Consider the following 24364-nt stretch of genomic DNA (forward strand, 5'->3'; position numbering starts at 1 on the left):
AGCTCTTCTCCCTATTAGACACTGTTTACATGGTGAGTAAGAAACTGCCAAGTTGCTATGGTGAGGATTAAAACAGGAGACCTTGAAGAGACCTTCTGTTGCAAACATAGTGGGTTGTGGCAGAGGTTCGATGGATGCTCCCCAGCGCAGCCAGCTGTGGCTGTGCCAGCTGCAGGGTGTCATGTATCTGCCGTGGGCTGCTGTAGGAAAACCAGAGAACTAGTAGAGGCGGAGACTAGCAAACAGAGTTTCATCGCTGCTGCAGAGAGTAGGCTGGAGGAGCTGCACAAGCAGCTTTGAGCATCAGGACACTGACTCCCAGTGTTCGCCCTGGGAAGGGATGCTGCCTCTGCCTGTGGACACAGGAAGGGTGTTGTACGCCTAGGCTGCCCCACCGTTTCTAGCACAGCCAGTCAGTGGTGGATATAGTTCGGTCTGTTCTTCCCAGATCTTTGGGGCAGGAAGCATCTGAAAGCCAGACAGGGGTACTGAACAGCAACCTTCACAGCTGCTCTGAGTTTGATGTCGCTGCCTGGAGGCACCCAGCACACTCCGTCTATGTCACTGCAGTTTTGCTTCAGAGAGCAGCACTGCTCAAGCTCTTGTACCCATCACAGTGGCACCCAAAGGCTTCAGCAGCAGCCAAACAGTTGGCTTTTGGCCTCCGCTTTTTCTTACGCTAGCTTTTCACTGACTTCAGTTGTTGACTTTTGGCTCTGGATTTATTTTGGTTAGTAAAACAAGGTTTCTTCCATGCTACTTTATGGTCTGACTAAGATGGGGTGTGCCTCCAGTAGGTAGCACTATACCAGCAGATCTCTGGGAGAAGAGATGAGTGGAAAACTCAAGTTAGTCTATTTTCAAAATACAGTTGACCTTTAAAACCCATTAGAGCATCCAGGATAAATAAACACTTGAAGATGGTGGCTTCTGGGGCTCCTAAGTCAGCCTGTTCAGTACTGCCAGGCATATTACTGGGCTTATAGAAAGAGCTCTGACTCGTTGTAAGATGCTGTGAAGGTGGCTAGGCTGAGTGAGTGCATTTATTGGACCCAACTGCAGCACCAAAAGGATTGACAGAGAAAGATGCCAAGCTCAAAAATGTCTGGGGTTAGTTTGTACTGGAGATGCACAGTAAAAGAGCTGGAGAAAAGCCTGTTACTGGGGCAATTCGTCCATTCCTCTGTCAGTGCAGACCTTCAGTAGATGTTTTTCTGTTGTTTTCCAATCTTTTCTTTAAATACTGCCAAGATTAGAGCTCCTGCCATGTCTGTTCCTTGCCTTGTAGAGCTCAAAATGAATGAATCCTATTTGTTCTGTCATCTTGATATTTCTGAAACTCTTACAAAGTACCTCTCATTTGAGGGCCTTTCTAGGCAAATGCAGCAATAACATCAAACATACATATAAAACAGTCAAATGGGGAAGTCTTCTGGTGGTCTCTTGAAGCGCTTTATGCTGTCCCCAAGACATGCTGCCATCCTTAGCGTGCCTCCTTGCCTCTGTCTGACACTTGGGTTTCCTTTTTCAGCAGCTGATCAGTTTCCTTCATTAAGGCTGAATCTTCTTCCAGACACTCAGAGAGGTGTAGATTTGTCTTTAATTGCAGTGGAAGTGAAAATCCCCAAGCTGGCTGAAAACCAGGATCTTCGTGAGCTAGAATTGCAGCTTTTTTTCCCTCATGCAGAAAGTTAGTCTCGTGAATTCAAAATGTGTGCCAGAACTAACTGCCAGAGCCCCCCAAATTAGAGAATTAAATATCACTAAATCAAATTGCACTAAGGAAAATAATTTTGTAATGCAGAAGTGTGAATAGGCTTAAATATATGTTAATGTTTCCCTGTATATACATATATTAGACATATATATAGTTCCCTATTAAGCCCTCCATTTGTTGCTGGCACAGAAAATGAGCCTTGCTGCACCAGTTCACCAACTTCAGCTGAGCTGTAGGAATAACACATTCCTAGTCAGAAGCATTACGGATCCTGGGAGACAAGTCTCTGTGTAGACCCCTTGGCAGCAGTGGGCAGATGTAGTCAGGGAAGGCATTATATAACCTCATTTTTCTGCCATGTTGTGGATTTTTTCCTTTCTAGGTATAAAATGAAGGTCACATCTTCACAGGGAAGGTACAAGGCAAATCTAAGCATCTTGCTGTTAGCATGTGAGGTTTTATTCAGTGCAGTTATAGAGTCAGATGTTCAGGGGATAAAAAATTGCTGCAGCTCCTTTATATGTTAACCAGCAGCAGACTGTCTACTGGAAGCTCTTATAAAACAATAAAAAAAATTAAATAAAATCCAGCAATTAATTATAGATAACCTTACGTTAGCTGAAATGGTGGTTATTATTTTCTTCTGCATATGCAGTTGTTGTATAGCTTGTAGGAACATTTTCATTAAGATGACAGCCTCCTCAGTAATATGGTACGTGGGAGCACTGTAGCAGTCCTGCACCCATTTCCAAGAACTGCATTACAGCATCTCCTGTAGTGCAGGTGTGTGCTAAGCTTACATTTCTCTAGTTTTAGTTTGGTTAGAAAGCATGTAGAAGTCATAGTTTCTGAAGCATGAGCCTTTTCCTGCGTGGAGCATCCCTTCATGATGATCCCAGCTAAAATTAGCTCCTGTGATCGTTCACGGTAGGAAGTTCTGACCCAGTTAATCTACCAGTGGGAAACACTTCTCCGTGCTCCAGTGCTTGGTGTGTCAGGAAAGATGATGTTCCAGCCACAGTCACTCTTTCCCTGGTGGCTCAGATAAATGAGCCTGTCACAGCAATGCAGCTACCTAGAATATTTGTTTTCATTTGTCACTTGGAATTCCCCTTCCACTTCTTTACTGGCTCATGCTCATGATTGGGAGCAGCAGCCAGGGTTTCCGTGAGCCTCCTCTTGTAAGAGTGAGTGCCTCTCCAAGTTCACCAGATTCATGGGGTGGCTGCAGCTCTCTGGTTGCTTGTAGTCTTGAATGTGTCTGATCTAGCAATGTGAGCTTGGTCCTTTGAAGTCCTTGTTTTATGCCAGGCCTCCAAGGGCCTTTTCACCAGAGGTTTTGCCTTCATGTGTCTTCTTTCCCTCATCAATATTTAAAACCTGTCATTTCCAGTGCAGTGCAAATAAGATCCCATCCTGGCTTAGAAGCAGCTACATATGGCTTTACCTGCAGAGTTATATAAATGCAGTCCTAATTAATTGGCACTCTTGCTTTTCATGGATAATAAATCTGAGTAGTGTAAATACACACAGTAGTTTCAGGCTTGGAGAAACGTGAAAAGTGTGCACTCACAGTGAGAGAGGGAGAACAAAGAACAGGCAGAAAAAGAGGCAAACAGAGATCTTTGAACCTTCCCCTGCCCTTTTTTTTTGGTGGTTTTTTTTTTGTTGTTTTTTTCTGTATGCACTTTCACATGCAGTTTCCATCTGCATCTTACTGAGCTCAGCCCCTATTTTAAACAGGGTACCCATCATCCCATCACTGCTCAGCACTGGCATGAGCAGAGGTAGAAGGGGATGGGGGCACTGCTAGAGGCTTTGCCCACTGCAGCGCCAGGTCCTCTTCAGATGTTTGCCAGCTGCTGAAGTGGGTCCATACAGGGGAGGCAGCTGTGCTGCTGCCAGTTCAGCCCCCGCTCTGCTGAGATGGTGGTGCAGTGCTCTGCTGAAGGTGCTCATAATGCGACCATGACAAATGACTTGCTTATAATGTGACCTGACAAAAGCACAGTTGAGCTGCAGCGAAGTGCTGTACTCCTGGCTTCAATAAATATATATATTGCATCCTGCTCACATACTCAACCCAAAGAGTCCATCTGTGACAGGGCACAGAGATCCGTCAGATATCCAGAAGAGCATCAGGCCTTGCTTTGAAAGAAATTTGTGCTGGGAGGCTCAAATCCCAGCATCTGGGATTAAATAGGCTTTTAGGTGTGCAGGAGAGGAGGCTGGTGGTTTGATGCTGCCACGCAGGAGAGAGACCAGAAGTGGGACAAGCTCACCAGGGCCACTGGGCACATGATATGCTGGAAGGATAGTGTTAACACTGTTCCCTCTCTGGGAAAAATGCTTTTGTCTCCTTTGTGCAGGGGTTTGGCTTTGTTCACCTGCAGGATTGGAAATAAAGACCAATCAGGTGATTTTTATTTAAGAAATAGCTGTGACATTCAGGGCCTTGCCTCCTGCCAGCCAAGCCCAGCCTACACAAGCATTATGTGCTTTATTTCAGCAGCATGCTATTTTAACTAAAAATACCCCAACATTAAAACCCAACCCAAAACCAGTGTAATACACACTGTGATTGGAAGCTCAGGGTAACGTGTATTCAACCCGTTAGTCAAAAGCCCTGTGCTCTTGAGGGCATGGAGCAACGGCTATCACCAGCAGCACTCATCCAAGGAGGTCAGGGAGTGCTGGCAAAGCCAAGAAATCACACATTACTTCTTCAGAGTTACCATGTGTCCAGTGTCCTGGTGGCATCTCCTCTACAATTTGTAGTATAGAGTTCAAAAACCTACAAAAGCCCTACATTCACGTTGTGCTCAGCAAGGACAGGCGTACGCGTGGAGTAACACATGCATACCCAGCTTACGTGGGCAGTGCGAGTGACTGCGCCTGGCGTAGGACATGCCGGAGTCTGGAGCTGGCAGGTTATTTCAGGTTTGATGCGATTTTCCTTCCCTGAGGCAAGTGGAATAGCAATGATAAATATGGCTATAGGTGATACTGAAGCTGTGCTGCAGCTTGAGCGTTAAGCTAGAGGAAATCAGTGTCCTTGGGCATGGATGTTACCTGTTACCTATGGATGTTACCTGAGGATGAGATAGCAGCAAGACAGGCAATGGCTCTTCCCTATATGAAATGTGGGGATGTCTTTAAATGTTTTTTGAAGTACCTATATGTCTGTCTATAGATGTATATATCTATTTTTATAGGTGTCAGTCTATAAAGTTAGTTGTTGATGTCTATCTCTAGAGAGACAGAGATACAGAATAGAACATAGAATAGAATATAAAATAGGTATAGAATAGAATTGCAGTCTTGTGATAGAGTATATGTAATAGAGATAAGGTAGATCTGTTAGACATCTACTATATAGAGATTTGTCTATTGTATTAGGTAACTATTACAGACAGATCTATGTAACAGCTTTAATAGCTATATAGTATCTATAGCTAGATAACTATAACGGGGATAGGTATCTATATAGGTGGCTGTCTACAGGTAAATACAGATTTCAGATCTGCCTGAATATACAGTGCAGATTATTGCAGAGCAGCAGTTTAAAGATACATCTTTGTCTCTGGATAGCACAGCCAGCTTCTTGGGCAGAGCTGCTGTAGTCAGCTGCCATCTCCAGCCCTCCACGTGATTTAGCGAATGCATGGTGTTGCCAATCCCTCCAGTGCCTGCCTTTCCACTGCAGTCTGCTCAGCTGCTGTGTCGGCAACAGGGGGGAAAAAAGGAGAAAAAAAAGGGAGGAAAAAGGACCAGATTTATGCTTCAGCGGGTTGTCTGCCCGTTAGTGCTGCAGTGTTGCTGCACCCCACACATGATGGAGTTATGGCAGGCTGCAGATCCCCAGTAGCCAATACTGGCATTTGAGTGCCCTCTGCTGATGTGCCGGCTGAGGTGTGGAGAAGCCTGCAGCCCCTCTGCTTCATGGCAGGGTGTTGCAGCGGTTTGCTGCGAGCCCCTGCCCCCAGGACCAGAGCACAGGGTGGTTTGGGGAGCTGGAGGAGTTATGCTAGGTTAAAAGCAGAGAGGGTGGGGGCTGCAGGTGTCACCTGGGAGCCCAGGACACTGGATGGCTCACAGCAGGCTCTAGGTCATCATCCTCCCCCCTAGAAAAGTGCTCTGATTGCTACAGCACAGAGCAAGCAGGGATGTGACCCAGGAGGCAGGAGTGGCAAGGGAAACCCTCCCATCCTGATCATTTTGTGTTACAGAAAGGGAAAACCCTAGGATCTTGGGTCTTATGTCTTAGCTTCTGGTCTTTGCAACCATTAAGAGGGATGTGTTCCCCTCTTGTCAGGCATTAGCTCCCCCAGCACCCTCCCTCATGGGTCTGCGGACGAGTTTCCCATAAGCAATGGATTTGTCCAGTTCCTGGGTGTCTGAGACCTGATGAGCCCACTAGTCAGGCATGTGGGCAAGTGGGGACCACACACTGCCCACATAGCTTCACCTGCAGATGGAAGAAGAAACAGGGTTGTGTGCATGGTCTGGTGATGGCCAGGAGGATGTTGTGGGCTCTCCATAGCTGGAGCTAAACACCAGAGCACATGAGGATGGGGTAGGATCAGCAAGCCCCCCTACTGCCCCAAAGAGACCTGCTGGCTAGCAAGGCATCTCATTGGGTGAACAGGAGTGTTGCGGGTTGCTGGACGAGGTGGCTCCCTGAAAATCGTGCGAAACTCTCAGGGAGAGGAGTGGGGATGCTGACCTGTGCATTCTGTCCCCACAGCAGCAGAGGCGGGAGAAGGAGTTGCGGAAGCAGCAGGAGCGGGAACAGCGGCGACACTATGAGGAGCAGATACGGCGGGAGGAGGAGCGGCGCCGTGCAGAGCATGAGCAGGTAACATGGTGGGAGCGATGCAATAGTCTTCAGCACAGATCTCTTCCTCTAATCAGGGTTTTTCTTGTAAACACTCATAATTTATGCTACTTGAGAGCAGATTGCTTAATTGTTAATGCTGTGTGTGTTGCTTTCCACTGCTGTCACATATTTCTGTGTAGGTCCGCTTGCAGACCCACAGGTGTGGAGACACTTGATGCAAGTTCTTCCCACCCACTTGTTCCTGGGGTGGGGTTTTATGGTGTTCCCAGTTAATGTTCGCCATTTCGCAGTGATTTTCACTGTTTACCCTCAGAGGTCCCTTGTAGGGTGGTGGACACCCTGGACTCTTTGGGCAGGGACAGAGAGTACTGGCTCTCAGGCTGGGTGGATGTAGGTGCCCACCTCATTTTCCTTCTTGTTGGGAAATACTGTCTCTTTTACCTTCTCTCTCTTTTTCCTTTGATCCTTGCTGCCCATGCCTCCAGGAGTACATCAGGCGACAGTTAGAGGAGGAGCAGAGACAGTTAGAGATCCTGCAGCAGCAATTGTTGCAGGAGCAAGCACTACTTCTGGTAAATGGGAGGCCATGGCCACGCTTGCTGCTTTCTGCCCGTGTCGTGTCCGCATGAGCCTGTGTGCACCCAAGCTACCTAAGTGATCCCTGCCATGCCGAGACATGAGGGGTGCCACTGTCACTGCCAGACCCAGAGCATCCTGTCCCGCTCTGTGGCCACAAGCATGCCTCAAAATCCCCACCACTGCTTCTGCTGAGTCCCCTTGTGGTGTACAGTGCTCTCATTGCATCCCTTCCTGGCATCAGCATGCTTGTGCCTTCATGAGAGGAGCAGCTCTGTTAGTTGCTGTGTAGTTTTGAAAGCTGTTTGCAGCATGTTGGAGCGTGGCTGAGCTGTCGCATGCCTGCACCCAGAGAGCCCACCCTGTTGTGCGGATTTTCATATTCCAAGTGGAGGCCTTTGTTTTAATTTCCTTGCAGGAACACTGTATAATCCTTCTTGTGCTGTTTTTGTTCTAGATATCCTCTTTTTTTTTTACTTAATTTCATTTTGAGTTGTCCTGTTAATTCTGGTAGCTGTTATTCTCACTGCATTTTCTTTTAATCTGCAGAGATTATTCTTTTTTATCTTGCTATTCATTTTATTTAGGGAAAAGAAAAACCCTCAGACAAGCCCTTGCCTTTTAAAATGGCTCTTTCAAAATTGTTTACTCATTAAACCTCATAGAGCCATAGGGATTCAGAAAGATCACACAGCTGTGCTGTGCAGCCCTTCCCACAAAGAATAAATTGGCCCGACAGAGGAGTTGACTTCACTTGAGCTTGTTTGACCTGGTGATGTTTGGCACCTTATCAGGTTGAACCTTTGTTCTTCCCATCCAGAAAAATCAGGGCAAAATCAATGGCAAGTCCTAAGCAGATGTCAGCCCTCAGGGGTCTTTGCAGGGCTTCCCTGGTGAGGCAGGGCTAGCACCTCCAGTTCCCAGTAGACAGGGCAGTTCACTGGCTGCAAAGTATGGATTTTGGGGTCACAACTCTGAATTTGTTGGCTCTGTCCTCCCAGCTACCTCTCCTCTGGGATGCTTTACAGCTCAGTCCCCAGAGTGTTTCACATCAGTGAGCTTTGCCAGGAAACAGTCTTTCAGATACTCAGGCCCCATTTTCTACCCAAACAGATAAATCTGTAATTTGCAGCCCTATGTTTACAGGCTGGCCAGGCGTCCATTTCACTGTGTTTTCTTCTGGGTAGGAGTATAAGCGCAAGCAGCTGGAGGAGCAGCGGCAAGCAGAGAGGCTGCAGAGGCAGCTCCAGCAGGAGCGAGACTACCTGGTCTCCCTGCAGCAGCAGCAACAGCAGCAGCGGCAGGACCAGAGGCCAGCAGAGAAGAAACCTCTCTACCATTATAAAGAAGGGATAAATGCCAGCGAGAAGCCAGCGTGGGCCAAGGAGGTAGGCAAGAGTAAGGAGCAAGAGGGTGCCTGCCTGCATCTGCAGGGCTGGGCACACAGTTCAGTTTCAAATACGTACAGCAGATTGCACTCTGCTGGGTCAGCCTCCAGCAGATGCCATTAGCAGTGCTGGAAGCACTCCCAGTTCAGTGCAGTGTGTGTGCATCTGTGTGTACCTTTGTGCAAGCAAAGAGAGTGAAGGAAGGAGGCTTTTCCATGAGAGCATGCAAGGAGGAAAATGAGTCCCTCCTGGAAGGGTTCAGCCATAGCTGGAGGTATGTGAACATACTGGGAGCTCCTGGTGTTCCTACCTGGCACGTCCACAAGCCTACTGGGGGTCAGGGGTGGATGTAGAGTGTGGTTGTAGCAGGGTTGCTTGCTGAGCACTAATTCAGTTCACCATAGGCAGAGATCGGCCAGCCTTTCCTCCCATGCTCAGGGCTGTATCTTTTGGGATTGCTCTGCTTTCATGATTTTCAGGAAGGCAAGCCACATCAAGAGTTTTCTTTTTCTCTCCAGCTAAAAGAGGTAATTGTTGTAACAATTGCGAGATCTTGAGTATTAATTATTGCCTGGCTGAATAGTCTTGAAAAGATGAAGACACGCATTGTCTGCAGTGCGGTTTCAGGATCGTGTGCAAGCTCCGTCTCCTTAGTCTCTTTGTGGTGGCTCCAGTAAGACTGGTGCCCACTCCTGCATTAATTTTTCCAAAGTTCTTTGTGTTTAGTTGGTTTAATTTTGCAGCCCTGGGCAGGAAGATCTTTTAATAACTCACCTATTCCTACTAAGCAGTGTCACAGCTCTGCTGCCAAACACCTGGCACCTTTTAGTCCTGGCAGAGATGTGACCTGCATCCAGCACATAGCTCTCTCCTGGTCTTTCCTCTTGACAGCCCTGGGCTCCGTCCACAATACCTGCAAGCATCAAATGCTCAAGAAATCCAATCAGCTCTCCATTGCTAAGCAAAGATCAATAATACAAACAGTTCTTAACCTTTCTAAACCATCACAGACGAAGATGTGGGTGTCTTTTCATTTTTTTATACTCCCCTGGGTTTCTTCTTTTTTCCCTTCTAATTTAGTCTTCAGAGTCTTTTGGTGGTGATGCACCAGAAGGCATATTTTCATGGAGTTGCAGCATCATTCTCCAGCCCTTCCGGTGGAAGAAGAGGTTTGGTAAGTGGGTCTGCAGATGAGATGCTCCAGATGTGCTGAGCCACCTCTAAGATGAGAGGTTTCCACCTGGATGGTGCCTCTGTGGCTTTGTGCAGAATAGGGTCTCTCTTGAACATCTGCAGAAGTGCTGAGAGCTGGTAGCAGGCAGGAAAAGGGGAATAAACTGTCTGTCATGCCTGGTTTAAATAAATCCTCTGGAACCTTGCGAAAGTACCTCTGGCAATGTCTTCAAAGCCATAGCAAAGATATATAAAAAGGAACCTTATTCTTTAGCTGGTGTGAAGGAGAGAAGTGCTGGATTTAGCATTCTATTTCAAAGTCCCATTTCTTCTATTCCATGGGGGAGGCATCTTTTTATTTGTTGCCATTACTTGAAGCACAGTGTTGGGAACTGTACAATATGAATGAGAGCAGCAGAATGTCACCTCATACCCTGTGCTGAAGTCACAGGGAAGATGAGGTTTCCTGTTGTTGGGGAATATCTCCAGCTTCCACTAATTACCTCTCTAAACCCTTTACTCGTTACCTGTGTCACTCTGTCTGATTTCTAATGAAATGCTCAAAGCAGCTGCTGTGGCATCTTTCTGCTCTTGGGAGCAGTAGTTTGATGTGCTGCCTTGACAAAATACCCTTGGAAACTTCCCTAAACTACTCCTCTTGCCTTGGTCCCCTGTTTTACCTACTGCATAGTCACACTTATAGAACAGTTAAGCTACTCTGCAGCATAAAGTGCCATCCTTGCTGGCTATACAGGTAGGCTTGTGCTGATACTTAATCATTCTACCATGGTTCTTGTTACACTTTAGCAATTTCCATACCCAGCCCATGCATGCTAATTTAACAGAAATATTGAGACTTTGTTTTCCTTTGAGAACAATGAAAAGACAAGTCTAGTGTTCAGCCTACAATTTCTGGAGGCTCTGCAGAGCTTATTAGGATATTTTCTGAAGATTTTGCATGATACCCCATAGCGTCCTTGTATTTATTTTCTTTGGTCTCAAGTCTTCTCCCTTGGGAGCTTGATCACCATGCCTGAGTTATCCTTGCACCGTTCCCACTCTCTGCTTTTCAGAGCTCTCCTTTATGCACTTATTTTCCCACCTCACTCTTCTTCACATGGTAACTCCAAGACCCTGCAAACACAAGGTAAAGCATAAAGTGGCTGTGGCCACTTGTGTTGTGTCCCTGCATCCCCTTATTAAGGGACTGGTCTGTCAGTGAAGACAAAGCTCTGGTTTAGGAACCAGGCTGTACTGCATTTTTCATAGCTTCTCTGGTCAAGGATTTCTCTTTTTTCATGCTAAACTAAACAGTCTGATCAGGCAGTCTTATCAATACACATGGATGCACATCTCCATCTGCTGCCCCTTCTAATGGTCTTGTGAATGAAGGGTTATCCACTGGAAATTAACTTGGGATATAGCCAGGGTGCCGTCCCAGACCTGCTGTTTAGTCAGGTTTATTATCAAGGACTCGCTGGGCCTTTTGGACATCATGTTGTAACCCTCTGATGATCCAGCCAGCAATGTGGCATCAGCACTCTAAGCAGTAGTACTGTAATGAGCAGCTTTCTCCATTACTGGCTTGTCTCTTATAGACCAGTATTTGCTAATCGAAGTGATGCAGATAGGTGTCCTGGGTTCAGCTGCATTCTCTCCCCTTGTTACTTCCCTTATCACTAATACTATTATTGGTGGTAGTAGTAGTAGTTTTGTATTATACCTTAGTTACTGGACTGTTCTTACCTTGACCTGTGGGAATTACATTCTTTCGATTCTCCTCCCCATCCCCCCAGGAGCAGGGGGAGGAGGAAGCAGGGAGAGTGAGCACACAGCTGCGTGGTTCTGAGTTACCATAAGCCCGACACCGAGTCTAATGTCTCAGTGAAGAAGCTTGATCAGCTGAAGGATAGGTTTGGGCAGGTGTGTGCCATACGTGACCATGCATAAAGGAGGGGACAAGTTTAATTGGATGTTTCCTTGCAGTGGCTGGGCTCTGCGATGCTTTTTCCCTTCCTGGGAGCTCAGGGCTTGACTGTGTTTCGCAAGCTCTGCTGTTCTCTGCAGCAGCCAACATGTCCGTCAGCTCCTCCTGCAGTCCCTGTGGCTTTATTCTTCTCTTGCTTTGAAGTGATGTATTAAAACATTAGCATCCTTCCACTGGGACCTGCATAGAAGCTGCTAAGAATGTTTCCTGTTTGAGGGGAATCTTGAGTTCAATTAGAAATGGCTTGAACCAGAGCGATGATGAATTCCTGCAGGATTTTACTGCTTTTTCCCTCACTCTGCCTAATGGTGGAGTCAGTAAGGCTTCATGAAGTGCAGCTGGAGAGTCCCAAGAGCATCCTCTGCTGTGCTGGTGCAGCAAAGTCATAGTGAGGAGATGCTGGCAGTGGGAAACCAAGTGTCCTTCTCCTTCCCAGTACACAGACAACCCCATTTCATCATTCCCCTGCTTTCTACTCTACGCAAGCTTTGACGTCCTCCATGATTAGCTGCACATTACGGCTTGGCAGTGTGCCGGAGAGCACCTGCAAGCAGGTGGAGGACTCGGCAGCAGCACTGTCTCTGCCTGCTGTCATTCATGGTAGTTTGGTTGATAAGGAGATGTACTGGGCCATGCCTGCAACCCAGTGCTCATGCTGCTGTTCCCTTGTTCAGAAGGAGTTCTCCTTCCTGCCCTGCTTGCCTTCCCATCCTTGTGTCCACTCCCATAGGCATCACCAAACCAAGTTCTGTACAGCCTCTTCTAGCCAGTGGGCAGCATCTGGGGAAGTTGCAACAATCTCTAAGGACACAGCAGTGTCCTGGATGGTCCCTCATGAACTAGAAATAAAAGAATCCATAACACAAATCTCTTACCTAAATTTTACCTAAATGTGATGCCTGCTCAATATCTGAAAATGGAAAAGATGCATTTTTATTAATATAATAGCTTTTACTACTTAAAAAGCAGCTGTGGCTCTTTCCAAGGAAACCTGTTTTAAAGATTGCCTTTTAACATGACATTGTACATGGTGGAATCAAGACATGCTAAGGGTATTTAACATGTTAATGATACATGAATGAAAATACGCATCCAATCTCGAGGTATCAGAAATTCTGCATAGCATATGCTGTATGAATACCAATGCATACAGTCTCTAACTGCAGGAGCAGATTGCAGGTATGTCTGGGTTAGCTGAAACCATTGCACTTTGATCAGGGGGAATTGAAAGCAGTGGGCTTCGGGTTTATTTCTCTACTGGTAATGGAAGTTTTTCCTCTTCCATACATGACAAGGTGCGAGGCTTACTAAATCTAGATCAAAGGCAGCCATTTTCTGGCTGCCATGTTTATTCTTTCATTCAGATCAAACAAAAGCACTCCTTGTGATGTTTATAATAGTGAAGGAAAAGGGTCCCCTTGCTTAAAGATACATTTGAGAAGAAGCACGAGCTCAGGAGTCATCTTCTAGAAATACCTCTGAGAGTCATGTTTCCTTTCCTTTATTTCTTTATGGGGTGTTCACCCACTCTTCCTGTCTCGCCGCAGGTGGAGGAACGCTCCCGGCTCAATCGCCAGAGCTCGCCGGCCATGCCCCATAAGGTGGCCAACAGGATTTCTGACCCCAACCTGCCTCCTCGGTCAGAGTCTTTCAGCATCAGTGGTGTGCAGCCAGCTCGGACCCCACCCCTGCTTCGACCTGTGGACCCGCAGGTAACAGCGCTTTCCCTGGCAGACTCACATACCAGAGCCAGGATGCTGGGGGTGCTGGTAAGGTAACAAGAGCTGATTTAAGGGAAACTGGGTCTCAGCCTGAAGCATATTCGTGAGTAAGCGCAGCGTCTACGTTCATGAGAGTATTCCTCTTGTCATCTCCATGTGTTAGCTACATCATGCTGGTTTATACCTTCCTTTGAAGCATCACGTACTAGTTACTGCCAGAAACAAGCTGGAAGAGAAAGAGGAACTGCTGGCCTGGTCCAGTGTGGCAGTTGCTCTGTTCCTCTTTGGATCTGGTTTATGTAGAGGACTAAAACTACAGTGCCTGGTACAAAAGATCCAAGACGCTTTTTACTTTCTTTACTGCTTTAATTCAAGGTTTTGTTTTGGTTTTCCATTGAGTTGACATCAGTCACAAACACATCTGGAGAGGGCATAGATCACCATGACTGTCACGCAGGAGGGGCATCGTTATTTTAAAGGTTCCTCCCAGCCATGAGGCCTGTAAGTACTCTGCCACCAAAAGCTGTAGGAGTGTTGATGTTGGCTCTAGTCCAGCCCCTGGAATTACTGCCACAGACCGACAGACTTCAGCAGATGTTTCAGAGGGAAGTACAAAGCCTTTGCTCCAAGTCCAGCTGGGCTTTCTATGGGAAAATGTCCCAGCTAAGTGCCATCCACGTGTGGTATGCGCACTTTTAGGACAGCAGTGCGTTGCCATCTTTAAACAAAATACATATAGGAAAGTCCTTAAACATACTGACCCAGTGTACATGGTCTGTATACATTGGGAAGCAGGTAAAACCCCCACTGTAATCTTTCTGATTAACCAAATACTTTTCAGTGACCTTTTTGATAACATATATTGTCAGCAGCTACAAAGACTTCTGTTTGGCAATAAAATCTTAATGAAAAAGTTGCCTGACACCCAAAGACCCATGTAAACATATACATGCATACACATATACATATGATACATGTATATGTGTACGTAGATATGTATGTAGAAATGTCAAATAAAAGTTACAACCCCCCTGTATCAAAGAAGTGCATCTTCACAGGGTCCTGGGAGGAGGCTCTGATTTCACAAACTAACTTTGTTAATTTCTCAGATTTCCCAAAACAGATGTTGGTATTGCTTTCACTTGTAACCTTTTGATCTGTAGGGCTGATTCATGGGATAGTGGCTACCTAGACCTATAGAAACTCATGCTACAAGATATTTTTTTAAGTCATCTATGCCTCAGAATTCCTGACAATTTTTTTTTATTATTATTTATTATCCTTTTTTTTTTTTTCCTCCATTTTAACAGGGAAAATCCATGCCAAACTCATTAGTACAACTTTAGAGGTGCAAGCATAGGAGCTGTAAATTCATCCAGTAGCAGGCAGAGCCTGGGACAGGCACAGTGTGTGCGGGAGCTGGCAGGAGGGAGCAGCCTGCCCCTGCTCCTGGGGTGGTACCCATGGACTAGCCCCGGGCTATCAGCACGAGCCTATCTCGGCTGCATGCAAGAGCGGTCAGGGCTGGAGCATGACATTGCCTGACTTTAAAAGGCTGAGCTGTACAGGCGTGATTTTTAATAGGTATTGTGTTGAAGCAATATAAATCAGGCATTCCTGAAACCAAGGGAATGCTGATCTCAAACTGAGGGGGCTTTTTAGTGCATCTGAAGTGCTAAATCAAATATTTTAATCAAATTTTTTTTAATCGATTTTTTAAATATTTTTTATTCCTTCTTTTTTCTTTTTTTTTTTCTTCTTTCCCCCCCTCCCCCCCCCATTTTGTACTGATAGTTCTGTTTTGACTTGGTGCTTAGATTCCACATCTGGTCACTGTGAAATCCCAAGGAAGCTCCTTGTCTGGGTCTCAGTCACTGCATGAACAGCCTGCAAAGGGACTGGCTGGGTTTCAGGAGGCTTTGACGGTGACCTCTCACCGCACTGAGATGCCAAGGCAGAACTCGGACCCCACCTCAGAAAACCCTCCTCTGCCCCCTCGCATTGAAAAGTTTGACCGAAGTTCTTGGTTACGGCAGGAGGAAGACATTCCACCAAAGGTAACACTACCGCTCCTCACTTTCAGCACGTCAAAGAGGCAATCCCAGAGCTAAGTACCCATGGGATACTGCTGCGCTCAGCACCTCTGCCAAAGCAGATTGGGCAGGATTGAGCCCATCCCCATGGCTCCGCGGCGAGTACATACACCCCCAGGGCTGCATTTCCCAAGGCAGGTTTTGCACAAGATGCTGGTAGCTGCTGTCACGCACACACACGCTGCTGCAAAATAGTGTTCACCTCCAACAAAGAAAATTCTGGAGCCTGGATAGAGGCCATAATAAATTATTGTCTTCTCCTAGGATAAAAATCAACCTTTTGTTTAAATAGAATTACAGGAACATAAAATTTGTCCTACTCAATAAGATGGGTCCTTTTTAGTCTGGTACCCTGCCTCCAGTTGCAATCAATATTTGATGGAAGACTTGTAAGGGCTCCAGCAGCTTTTTACATTCACTGACATTCTGGCAGTGTCTGGCAGTACCCCTTTAATTAAGACTCTTCTGGACCAGTATTTCAATCACATTGTTTATGCACCTCCGTTTTGGAAGAATCATAACGTGGCCATTAAAATTTGCCCTACAGTGAATCAGTGCTCAGCAATGAAGGATTTTTACAGAGAAAAAAATATTACAAATTCATTAGTGACAGCAAGGCAGTATTTGTCCCTGACTAAGAGGCAGTTTTTCTTTGTATTCATAAAGTAAGTGGCTTAAGAGCAAAATACCAGCTGCCAGGAAAGCCTGCCTGTGCAAGGGATCTCTGGTGGCCTGTCACATGTGTTAATAACATTCACATTTTTGCTACCAGCAAGTAAGAGGAGACATCAGTGCTCACCTAAGAGGAAAAGCAAGTCAACAGCTCCTGGAGCTGTTTGTGTGCTCCAGTTCTCAGTAGTGCAGGAGGGTGGGTGCCTGGTTTTAACCTCATTTCGAAAAAAAACCTTGCAATTTAAAGTTGGTTTTTGCCTTGAGTCCTTGAGAAGCGTGTCTCTTAACTGCAGTGATGCACTTCATGGTGAAACCACAGCACCAGTTCCTTGGAAAAAAAGCTGTTTTCCAGCACTATGGAGTATTTTCCCCATTGGCTGAGAGAATGTGAACTCTGTAAGGTGTCCCCATGAAATCACATTTAAGGCTGTTGTGTGAGCAGTAATAACCATGAGGAGTCTGACTTCACATTTTAGTGCCCAAAGTGGGTTTGATATGTTTGTAAATGGGAATGAAAGGACTGCCCCATGAGGCAGGGCTGTCTGTGGTCCAGGGTCTTGTTTCTGCCTGTGCTTATAGCTGGATGCTTCAGAGGAAGGTAAAATACTCCCCAGGTCACAACTGCAGGGTACCCTACCCAGAGGGGAGATTTCCTTTTAATAAGACAAACTGTAGCTAATGATACTGCACAATATGAAGCTTGCTTGCTCTCTAAATTGTTTTCTCTTGCCTAACATAACTGTGCGTTTATTCACAAGAAAAAAAAAAACTTCCATCATGTCTCTGAAATGCACTTCAGTAAGAATTTTACCTTAAAAACTAATTTTCTGGGGTTTGTTAGATTTAAATTATATATGTGTGTGTATATGCATACATTCGCTTTTGAAAAAGTAAACACCCTGTTTGATGGTAGCTGGGCTGCTCAGGGCCTCTCCTGCCAGGAGCATCCCTCACTGCACCCTTTGCAGCTCATTTCTGTCTCACACTTGGGTGATACCTTCTAAAAGCTGAGAGCTTTGTGGTTTATAATTGCCTATCCCTCAGCGGGAAATCAATTGTAAATCAAGTAATAAGGCAGTGCTGGAAGGTGATCTCTCAGGTGTGCAAACGGCAGCCTGAACGGTGGAGCAGACTGGGTGACAGCAAATGTGTCTGTTCTTTTCCAGGTGCCTCAACGAACCACTTCCATATCCCCTGCTCTGGCGAGGAAGAACTCCCCGGGCAATGGCAGTGCCCTGGGGCCCCGGCTGGGCTCCCAGCCTATTCGAGCAAGGTATGGGCATGCGCAAGATATGGACATGGGCAAGGTATGGACACAGAGGGCAATGGACAAGAGTGATCCCAGCATGCTCTCCTTTGCCTGGCTGGGGAGCCCAGGCATGGGCTGGGTTTAGCCCTGCTTTTACTGATTGGTAACAACACAAGATTTGCAATGCTTCTCTTATCGTTGCAGTGAACTTTTGCATTCATTACTATTTTGTACTGGCACCAAAGGCTGTGAATGCTTAGATGCCTGGAGGTTTTGCTCCCTGGCCTGAATATGTTCCTGGGCATTGCAGGGTTTGGAAGTGGATGCTACATCTGCAGCTGGGGGGTAAAAAAGGAATTTGGGCACTCCCTTTAGCAGAACCAGGCTCTGTTTCTCTCAGTGTCACCTCTTACTTACAAGGGGATCCACATAAGCCAGTGGGGAGATCTCATTGATACATACCATAGTTTTTCTATGCATCAGAGTAGGTTTTCACAGATAATGGCTGAGGAATGTGCTGGTACAGCCCGGGGAGATTTTCATTAGATGTACACCAAAGATAAAATTACTTTCAGTTTCCTAAGACTAGGGCCTTTAGTTTAGCCTCATGCAGCTCTTTGGCATGATGGTGTTTAGGGCACGCTTGTAGCACCCTGAGGCAGGATGCTGCACCACAGCAGCAGTCTGATCTGCCATGTCAGAGCTATCCCTCGGCATGTTTAAACCAAGCGGGAAATTTGACAGGCTCTGCTCACAGCTGGATGGAAAAAACTTGGCTTAGTCATGTGAGAGCTTGTCTCTGGTTTGCAGAGCATCACAGACAGCTATAGACCTCAGACCGACAAATCTCAAGGTAGTATGTGTTCCACATAGCATTGTGTGAAGGAGCTCCTTGGCTTCTTCTTCCTGCCTTGTCCTTTCAGGGTGAGGTCAAAAAGAGAATGCTGGGATGTCTGTAGCCATGTGCTGTCACCAGTTTCAGGATGCACCTTTCTTTCCAGCTCAGTGCCCCAGCCATGCATCAGCAGACTCACATAACAGTGGGCAGCAGCTTAGAGTAGCTGACAGGGGTAGCAGAAGGCAGAAGAATTTTGCTGGGTTGTGTATTTTTAATAGAAAACCAATTCATACTGTGGTTTCTTTCCCTTTGTTGCTGAAGGCTGAAGCATTTTGAATTCTTTAAAATATTCTTTTAATTAGAGTTTCCTTGAAGGATAATTTAAAATGCAGAGGGATATTGGACTGTGTTGTCCTAGGAAGTGATGATACTGGAAATAAAAACAGTAAGGGGATTTGGGGTTCAAGTTGAAGGTTGCCCACTGTTCCCTGGACATTGCAGTCCCAGGCCTGGTTGGTACAGGTATATACATTAGTTGCCAAAGTTTTCAAATACGTTTAATGAGTTAATTTAGCCAAGGACACATCAGCCATACATGAGCTGGAGGCCTTCAGTTGGATGAAAACTGGAAATTATTAGGATGCTATCATGTTCATTAAACTTAATATCTCAGTGAAAGTATTTCATACTTCATTTCTCTCACAGCAGTGTAACATTTCTCCAGCTTTCCTTTTGAACTCCCTCTCCTATTGGTTCTTGATTCCCCCCATGCATAAATGTAAATACTATAAAAATATGCTTCCCTTTATTTGTCACCCTGTTGTAGCAAATGAGGGGATTTTCCTTGCACACAGAAAGCTGCTGTCTTGCTGTCATCATTTTAATACCCACCTGTTTCAATGTGAAATAACAATAGGCAGGGATTTTATGCATGTTAGGCTCTGTCCAAACAATTCTGCCAACAACCCCATTATGGCAGTGGGCCTTAGCACAATTTGCACCAACGTGTTTGTTCTCTGAGGGACGTGCCATGCAGACCCCACCTTACACGCATGGCCTCCAATTGTAATTGTATTATTCATGTGGCACTATTACCACATTCTTTTTATGTATGCAAAGTTCTAATTGGACGTGACGGAGAAAGCTTTCCATACATTTTTAACAGGACTTTGAATAAGATAATTTAACAAATATTTTATAAAAGCAAATTGCATAACTCTATGTGAACGTGTCTTCTGATTTCATTTCAGTGCCAAATAATAATTAATTTCCTGAAGGCATCTGATACCCAAAAGGATATTAGTCACTCTTCATGTATCCAGGATGCTTTTTATTCTAGATGTATGCATGTTCACAAGGCAAGAGAAATCAAGGAAAAAAAGGGGATCTCTGATGCAAGTTTAAAGTGAAGCCATGAAAATTGGGAAGCATGAATAAGTGGTAAAAGTGATCTGCAGCCTTGTTGCAAACTTGAGATCCTTTCTTCAATTAAATACTTCTTTCTCTGTCTATCAAACAGTGATGTGCAAATTCCCGCTTTTGTGATGAATATTGATAGTTAAGTAGATAACTCCAGCATTGCATATTACAGACTGAAAGGGAGTTCTGAATACAGAATCTTAATTTTTGATAAATTTGGCAAAATAAGAGCAGAACGCTTCTTTAGCTAATTCTTCATTGTGGTTGTGATGCACCTCCATAAAGTTGATCAGTGCCTAGTTCTATATAGTCCCTCAGTGGGGCTTGCAGGCTTAATAGCTTCAGAAAAGAAGACCTCAGCTCTGTCTTGTCCAGCAGATGAGGTGTCCTCTCACCTTTGCAACTCTCCCTGTCAGTGTGGGAAGCATCTGAAGCCCGGAGGAGCATGTGACACTGGCTGATGGTGTCCTGATTTGTGCTTCTGCAGCAACCCAGACCTGAGGAGGACGGAGCCCATCGTGGAGAGCCCACTGCAGAGGACCAGCAGCGGCAGTTCCTCCAGCTCCAGCACTCCCAGCTCCCAGCCCAGCTCCCAGGGTGGATCCCAGCCTGGCTCCCAGGCTGGCTCGAGTGAGCGCAACAGAGTCAGAGGTGAGGTTCTTGCGATCATCCCTTAGCATTGGGCATGCTTTCTGTGGCTTGTTTGGTAAGCAAGAAGGGCAAGAGGTCTGTGATCTCATGTATGGTTTTTAACAAATTAGAAAATGAAAGAATTTATCATTACTGATGCACTTCTGTGACCAGCTGACCTCCTAGAAAACAGAGGTGCCAACACTCCCTTTTGCCTGGATGCTGATGTACAATGCCCATGACAGCATGCGCTGCTTCTGCATTTGCAGAGCCAAGTAGCTTGTACAAAAGGAGATGGAGGTTATAGAATCATAGAATAGTTAGGGTTGGAAAGGACCTTAAGATCATCTAGTTCCAACCCCCCAGCCATGGGCAGGGACACCTCACACTAAAATAAGTTATGCCTTAGGGTAAACAAAATGATAAAAAAAAATACCAGTGTGCTTCCTGCCTTCATCAGCCCAAGCACACTTCTTCTGTGATGCTTTCTTTGGGAGTCTGTTTCACTTTTAGAGGTATATTTAATATTTTTTTTTGGAGCTTCATCTCTGTGCAAAGCCTGAGATGGGAGCAGAGGAGTGAATTAGACCATAAGAAACTTTCTCTAAAATGCTTTTGCCAGGCAGCCATGCTGACACTGGGTTTATGTTCCTAGTCAAATAGTTCCTTATGTTCCTAGAGCCACTCTTAAAGATATTCCATTCCCTCATTTAATCGCCAGTAGCAGTTGCTAAAGCACATACAACACATACATCTGCATTTCTGGCACAGTCCTGCAGTATAAATCCCTGGGGCTGAAGCGCATTAAAACAAATGCTGTCTCCATGCTTTGAATTTTTTATGACTTGGCTGTAAAGTGACATCTCTGTTGCTGAAATCATTACTCCTCTAGGTAGTCAGTAAAAGGAGTTTATCACCAGTTGTCCTTTTTGGTTTGATTTTGGTTTTAGTAATGAGGAATCCTGTGAAAAATAATGTCCCAGCAATGTCAGATGCTGCAGAGCTTTTTATTTATCACATGCTCTGCTTTTTAGCAAAGTGAATTTGTTTCTTTAGTAGAAAGAAGGGCAGTAACACTGCAAGAGGGCTGTCAGTGGAGGCAGGACTGGGTCATGGCTTTTGTTGCTGTGTTGATGGAGACTTGTTGCAATGACAGAGAGGAGCAGGAGGGTTTCTTGAGACAACAGAAATAAAGCTATGATGGAGCCCTCAATCCCACTTGTTTCAGGTGACAGGATGCAATGACAGGTTTTGAGCAACATTTTAATTCCCACTCTCTCTACTTACCTTTCGCCCAGGGAACACCAAGCCTGAAGGGTCCCCTGTGCTCTCCCACGAGCCTGCTAAGGTCAAGCAGGAAGACAACAGAGACGTGACACGACCAAGCCGACCCGCTGTGAGTCTTAAATTATTTCCCATGGGAATGTTGCCAGCTGGCTTGGCCACGTTTCCCTTCAGTGTGGCAGCACAACTGCAGGGCCCCCAAAAAAGAGGCTAGTACTGTTGCTTCTCCAGTAGAGACTGGAAAGCACTGGTACAGCAAGAGCCCACGGGAGATATGAATGCTTAAGAGAGTGCATGAGTTTTTATCAGGAGCCCAAGTCTAGGGGAAAGCACTTAAGCCTGTGTTTTCAAGTGAAGCAGATGCTTAAGGGCTTTGCTAGCTTGGGTGTGGTGGTTGCCTATGGCACATTGTTGTGTTCCGTGCTGCATGTCCCCCTGCAGCAGCCCAGCGGAGGGATGCTCTGCTCTGGAAACCAGCCCCCAACAGCCTTCACAGCTTAAAACCAAACCTAGTAGTGGTCTCTGTACAATCCCATTTGATTATTCTGAGCAAAATCTCATCCGAAGTGTTTCCTCCTGGTTTAATGCTGTTGACATTTGTATTTTAAAACTGCAGACTCGGCCTAATGAAATGAATTTCCACTGCTTCTCTTTTTTAATGTGTAATAATGTTTTGTTGATGTTTTTTTCTCTACACTCCACAGCGTTGAGCTAACAATTCTAATTTTATTTCTAACCTGCTTGCCCTTCCTCTGGCTTTTTCCTGTCCCGATCTGTTTCCTCTGATGCTGATTATTCTTCCTTTACCCACAGAGCTATAAGAAAGCTATAGATGAGGTTAGTGATATCTTTTCTCAGTGGGTCATGCCTGTGCAAGGTTGACTTGTTAGTGGTCAATACTGAACCGGGTTTTCTTGGTGCTGACATTGAAGAGGTGGTGATGTAGTCTTGGGGCAGACAAAAGACCAAACGATTGTGTTTCCGTGTAGGGAGCCTGTGTGTGGGGAGGGGAGTGGCAGGGCCACTGTGTTCTGCTCAGCCAAGGGCTGCCTGAAACCCACTGGCCAGACCACTTGCATGGAAGTCGTGGCAAGAAGCACACCAGCGTTCACACACAGAGCAAACAGCGCTGCTGTTTTGGTGTATTTGAAAGAGAAAGAACAAGAGTGGAGGTCTCTGGTGCCAGTGGAAGTGGTCTGGGCAGCCTGTGCCACTCACTGCATTCTGCTCTCAGCTACAGCCCCCAGCCACCCACTGATTTCAGTGGGGCCATCGAGCACTATTCGAAGTGCGTTTTAAACCTAATTCAAATGAAGGTGCTTGGCAAATAAAGGAAAACAAAGCATGGGATACATTGGGTAATTAATTCTCATGGACCAAACCATCAGCTGTAAACAGATGAGCTGTCTTGAATCTTGATAGCCAATGCTAGTCTTCCTCCATACTCTTAAAAAATAGAAGTATTAATTTTTGCACCTTTTTTTTTTACCATATGATAATATTTTGAATATGTATGCATCTGGTGATGCTGAATGTTTTAGTGTTCATTCCTGATGTAGCATTTAACTTGCCTCACACACATCACTATGTGCTGATACTGGTTAATTGTGGGGCTGTAATGGCAGGCACCTGTACCAGCAGCCTCTCCTACAGCCTCGTTCCTCTAAAACTGGAAGATACAGAAGAAGGAAGATGTGCTAGTTAGTTAACTTGCTGTCTTGGGTAAAACATGAGAAATGCGTTTTGTGTAGAGAGGTGCTTTCTTAAGGAAAAAGCACATAAATCAGTGTCTAAATAAAGGCAGCGTGTGCACTAAATTTAAGTTCAATGAACTGTGTGATTTTGGAAACCAGTCTGACTTGATTCCAGCAAATATTAACTCTAAAGAAGTCTTTGTAATCAGAAGTCATTAAAAAGCACTGATACTATTAACTTATGTATTATGTCATCCTTAGTAATAACATTTCAAACGTGTGGAACTACAGAGCACTTTCTAGTTGTCAGATTGTTTTTGGTCCAAGAGCAACACAGTGAAGCCATTTAATCCTACATAGTGCTCAATACATAGAGAAAATTATAGGATCAAAAAATTAACCATCCTGAGGCAAAGCTTGAACTAGGAAATACAGGTTATCTGATTATATTGTCTAGAATATTATTGCTGTTATGACTTCCAAATTAGTTGTTAAAAACTAATCAAACTGATGTTTAAAATACTTTATTATCTTCTAGTGATGAGCAGAGGAAGCTGATAGGGTGCCTTAAAACATGTTAGAAATGAAAGGTGCAAAAAAAAAGCAGTTTTCACAGTTTATCACTGTGGTAGGGAAGGGTTCAGTCCTAGTCCTTCCTTCACTGTAGGAAATCCAGCTGCAGTTTTAAGAGGCTCTTATGCAGTCCTAAAGCCCTTTTTAAAGTTGAGAAGGCTCTAAACCAGTTCAAAGGCAAGGGCTTAATAAAGAGCATATTTTATACTATAAATGGAAAGCATTGTTAAGCTGTTGAAATTGTCATTAATTCTTATTTAGGAAAAGAAACAATCATATCATTTGAGCTGCTACAGCGCTAATTAAAATAATTAGTTGTCGTGACTGCAGATTTGACTGCATTTCTATCCCAAACGTCTTGGCATCAAAAATAAACTCTTGAAATACCACATTCTCTCTTTAATCTTGATACCTGTAATATACTGTAATATACTTTAATCTTGATAATTTGTACCTTTCTTTAAAGGTACAGAGAGCATTTGGAGAGGGATATATAATGCCCATCACAGG

The 24364-nt window shown here is 45.2% G+C and overlaps 1 protein-coding gene across 8 annotated transcripts in view; it reads left to right on the top strand.

The window, feature by feature from the left end:
- TNIK (TRAF2 and NCK interacting kinase) overlaps nucleotides 1–24364 on the top strand; it is a 162825-nt gene that overhangs the window by 117241 nt on the left and 21220 nt on the right. For 2 of the 8 annotated variants that reach the window (XM_061374793.1, XM_061374786.1), the window contains exons 13-21: nucleotides 6465–6575; nucleotides 7043–7129; nucleotides 8321–8521; nucleotides 13229–13393; nucleotides 15220–15459; nucleotides 17334–17440; nucleotides 20161–20324; nucleotides 21602–21699; nucleotides 22401–22435. In XM_061374793.1, the coding sequence (XP_061230777.1) occupies nucleotides 6465–6575; nucleotides 7043–7129; nucleotides 8321–8521; nucleotides 13229–13393; nucleotides 15220–15459; nucleotides 17334–17440; nucleotides 20161–20324; nucleotides 21602–21699; nucleotides 22401–22435 (1208 nt within the window). The remainder of the gene's footprint in view (nucleotides 1–6464; nucleotides 6576–7042; nucleotides 7130–8320; nucleotides 8522–13228; nucleotides 13394–15219; nucleotides 15460–17333; nucleotides 17441–20160; nucleotides 20325–21601; nucleotides 21700–22400; nucleotides 22436–24364) is intronic. The other 6 variants (XM_061374788.1, XM_061374789.1, XM_061374790.1 and 3 more) reach the window with 6 other exon arrangements.

Source organism: Neopsephotus bourkii, unplaced genomic scaffold, assembly GCF_033783945.1.
Source record: "Neopsephotus bourkii isolate Nb327-2 ecotype Australia unplaced genomic scaffold, CSIRO-AGI_Nbou_v1 NB_1654, whole genome shotgun sequence".
Classification (NCBI taxonomy): Eukaryota; Metazoa; Chordata; class Aves; order Psittaciformes; family Psittacidae; genus Neopsephotus; species Neopsephotus bourkii.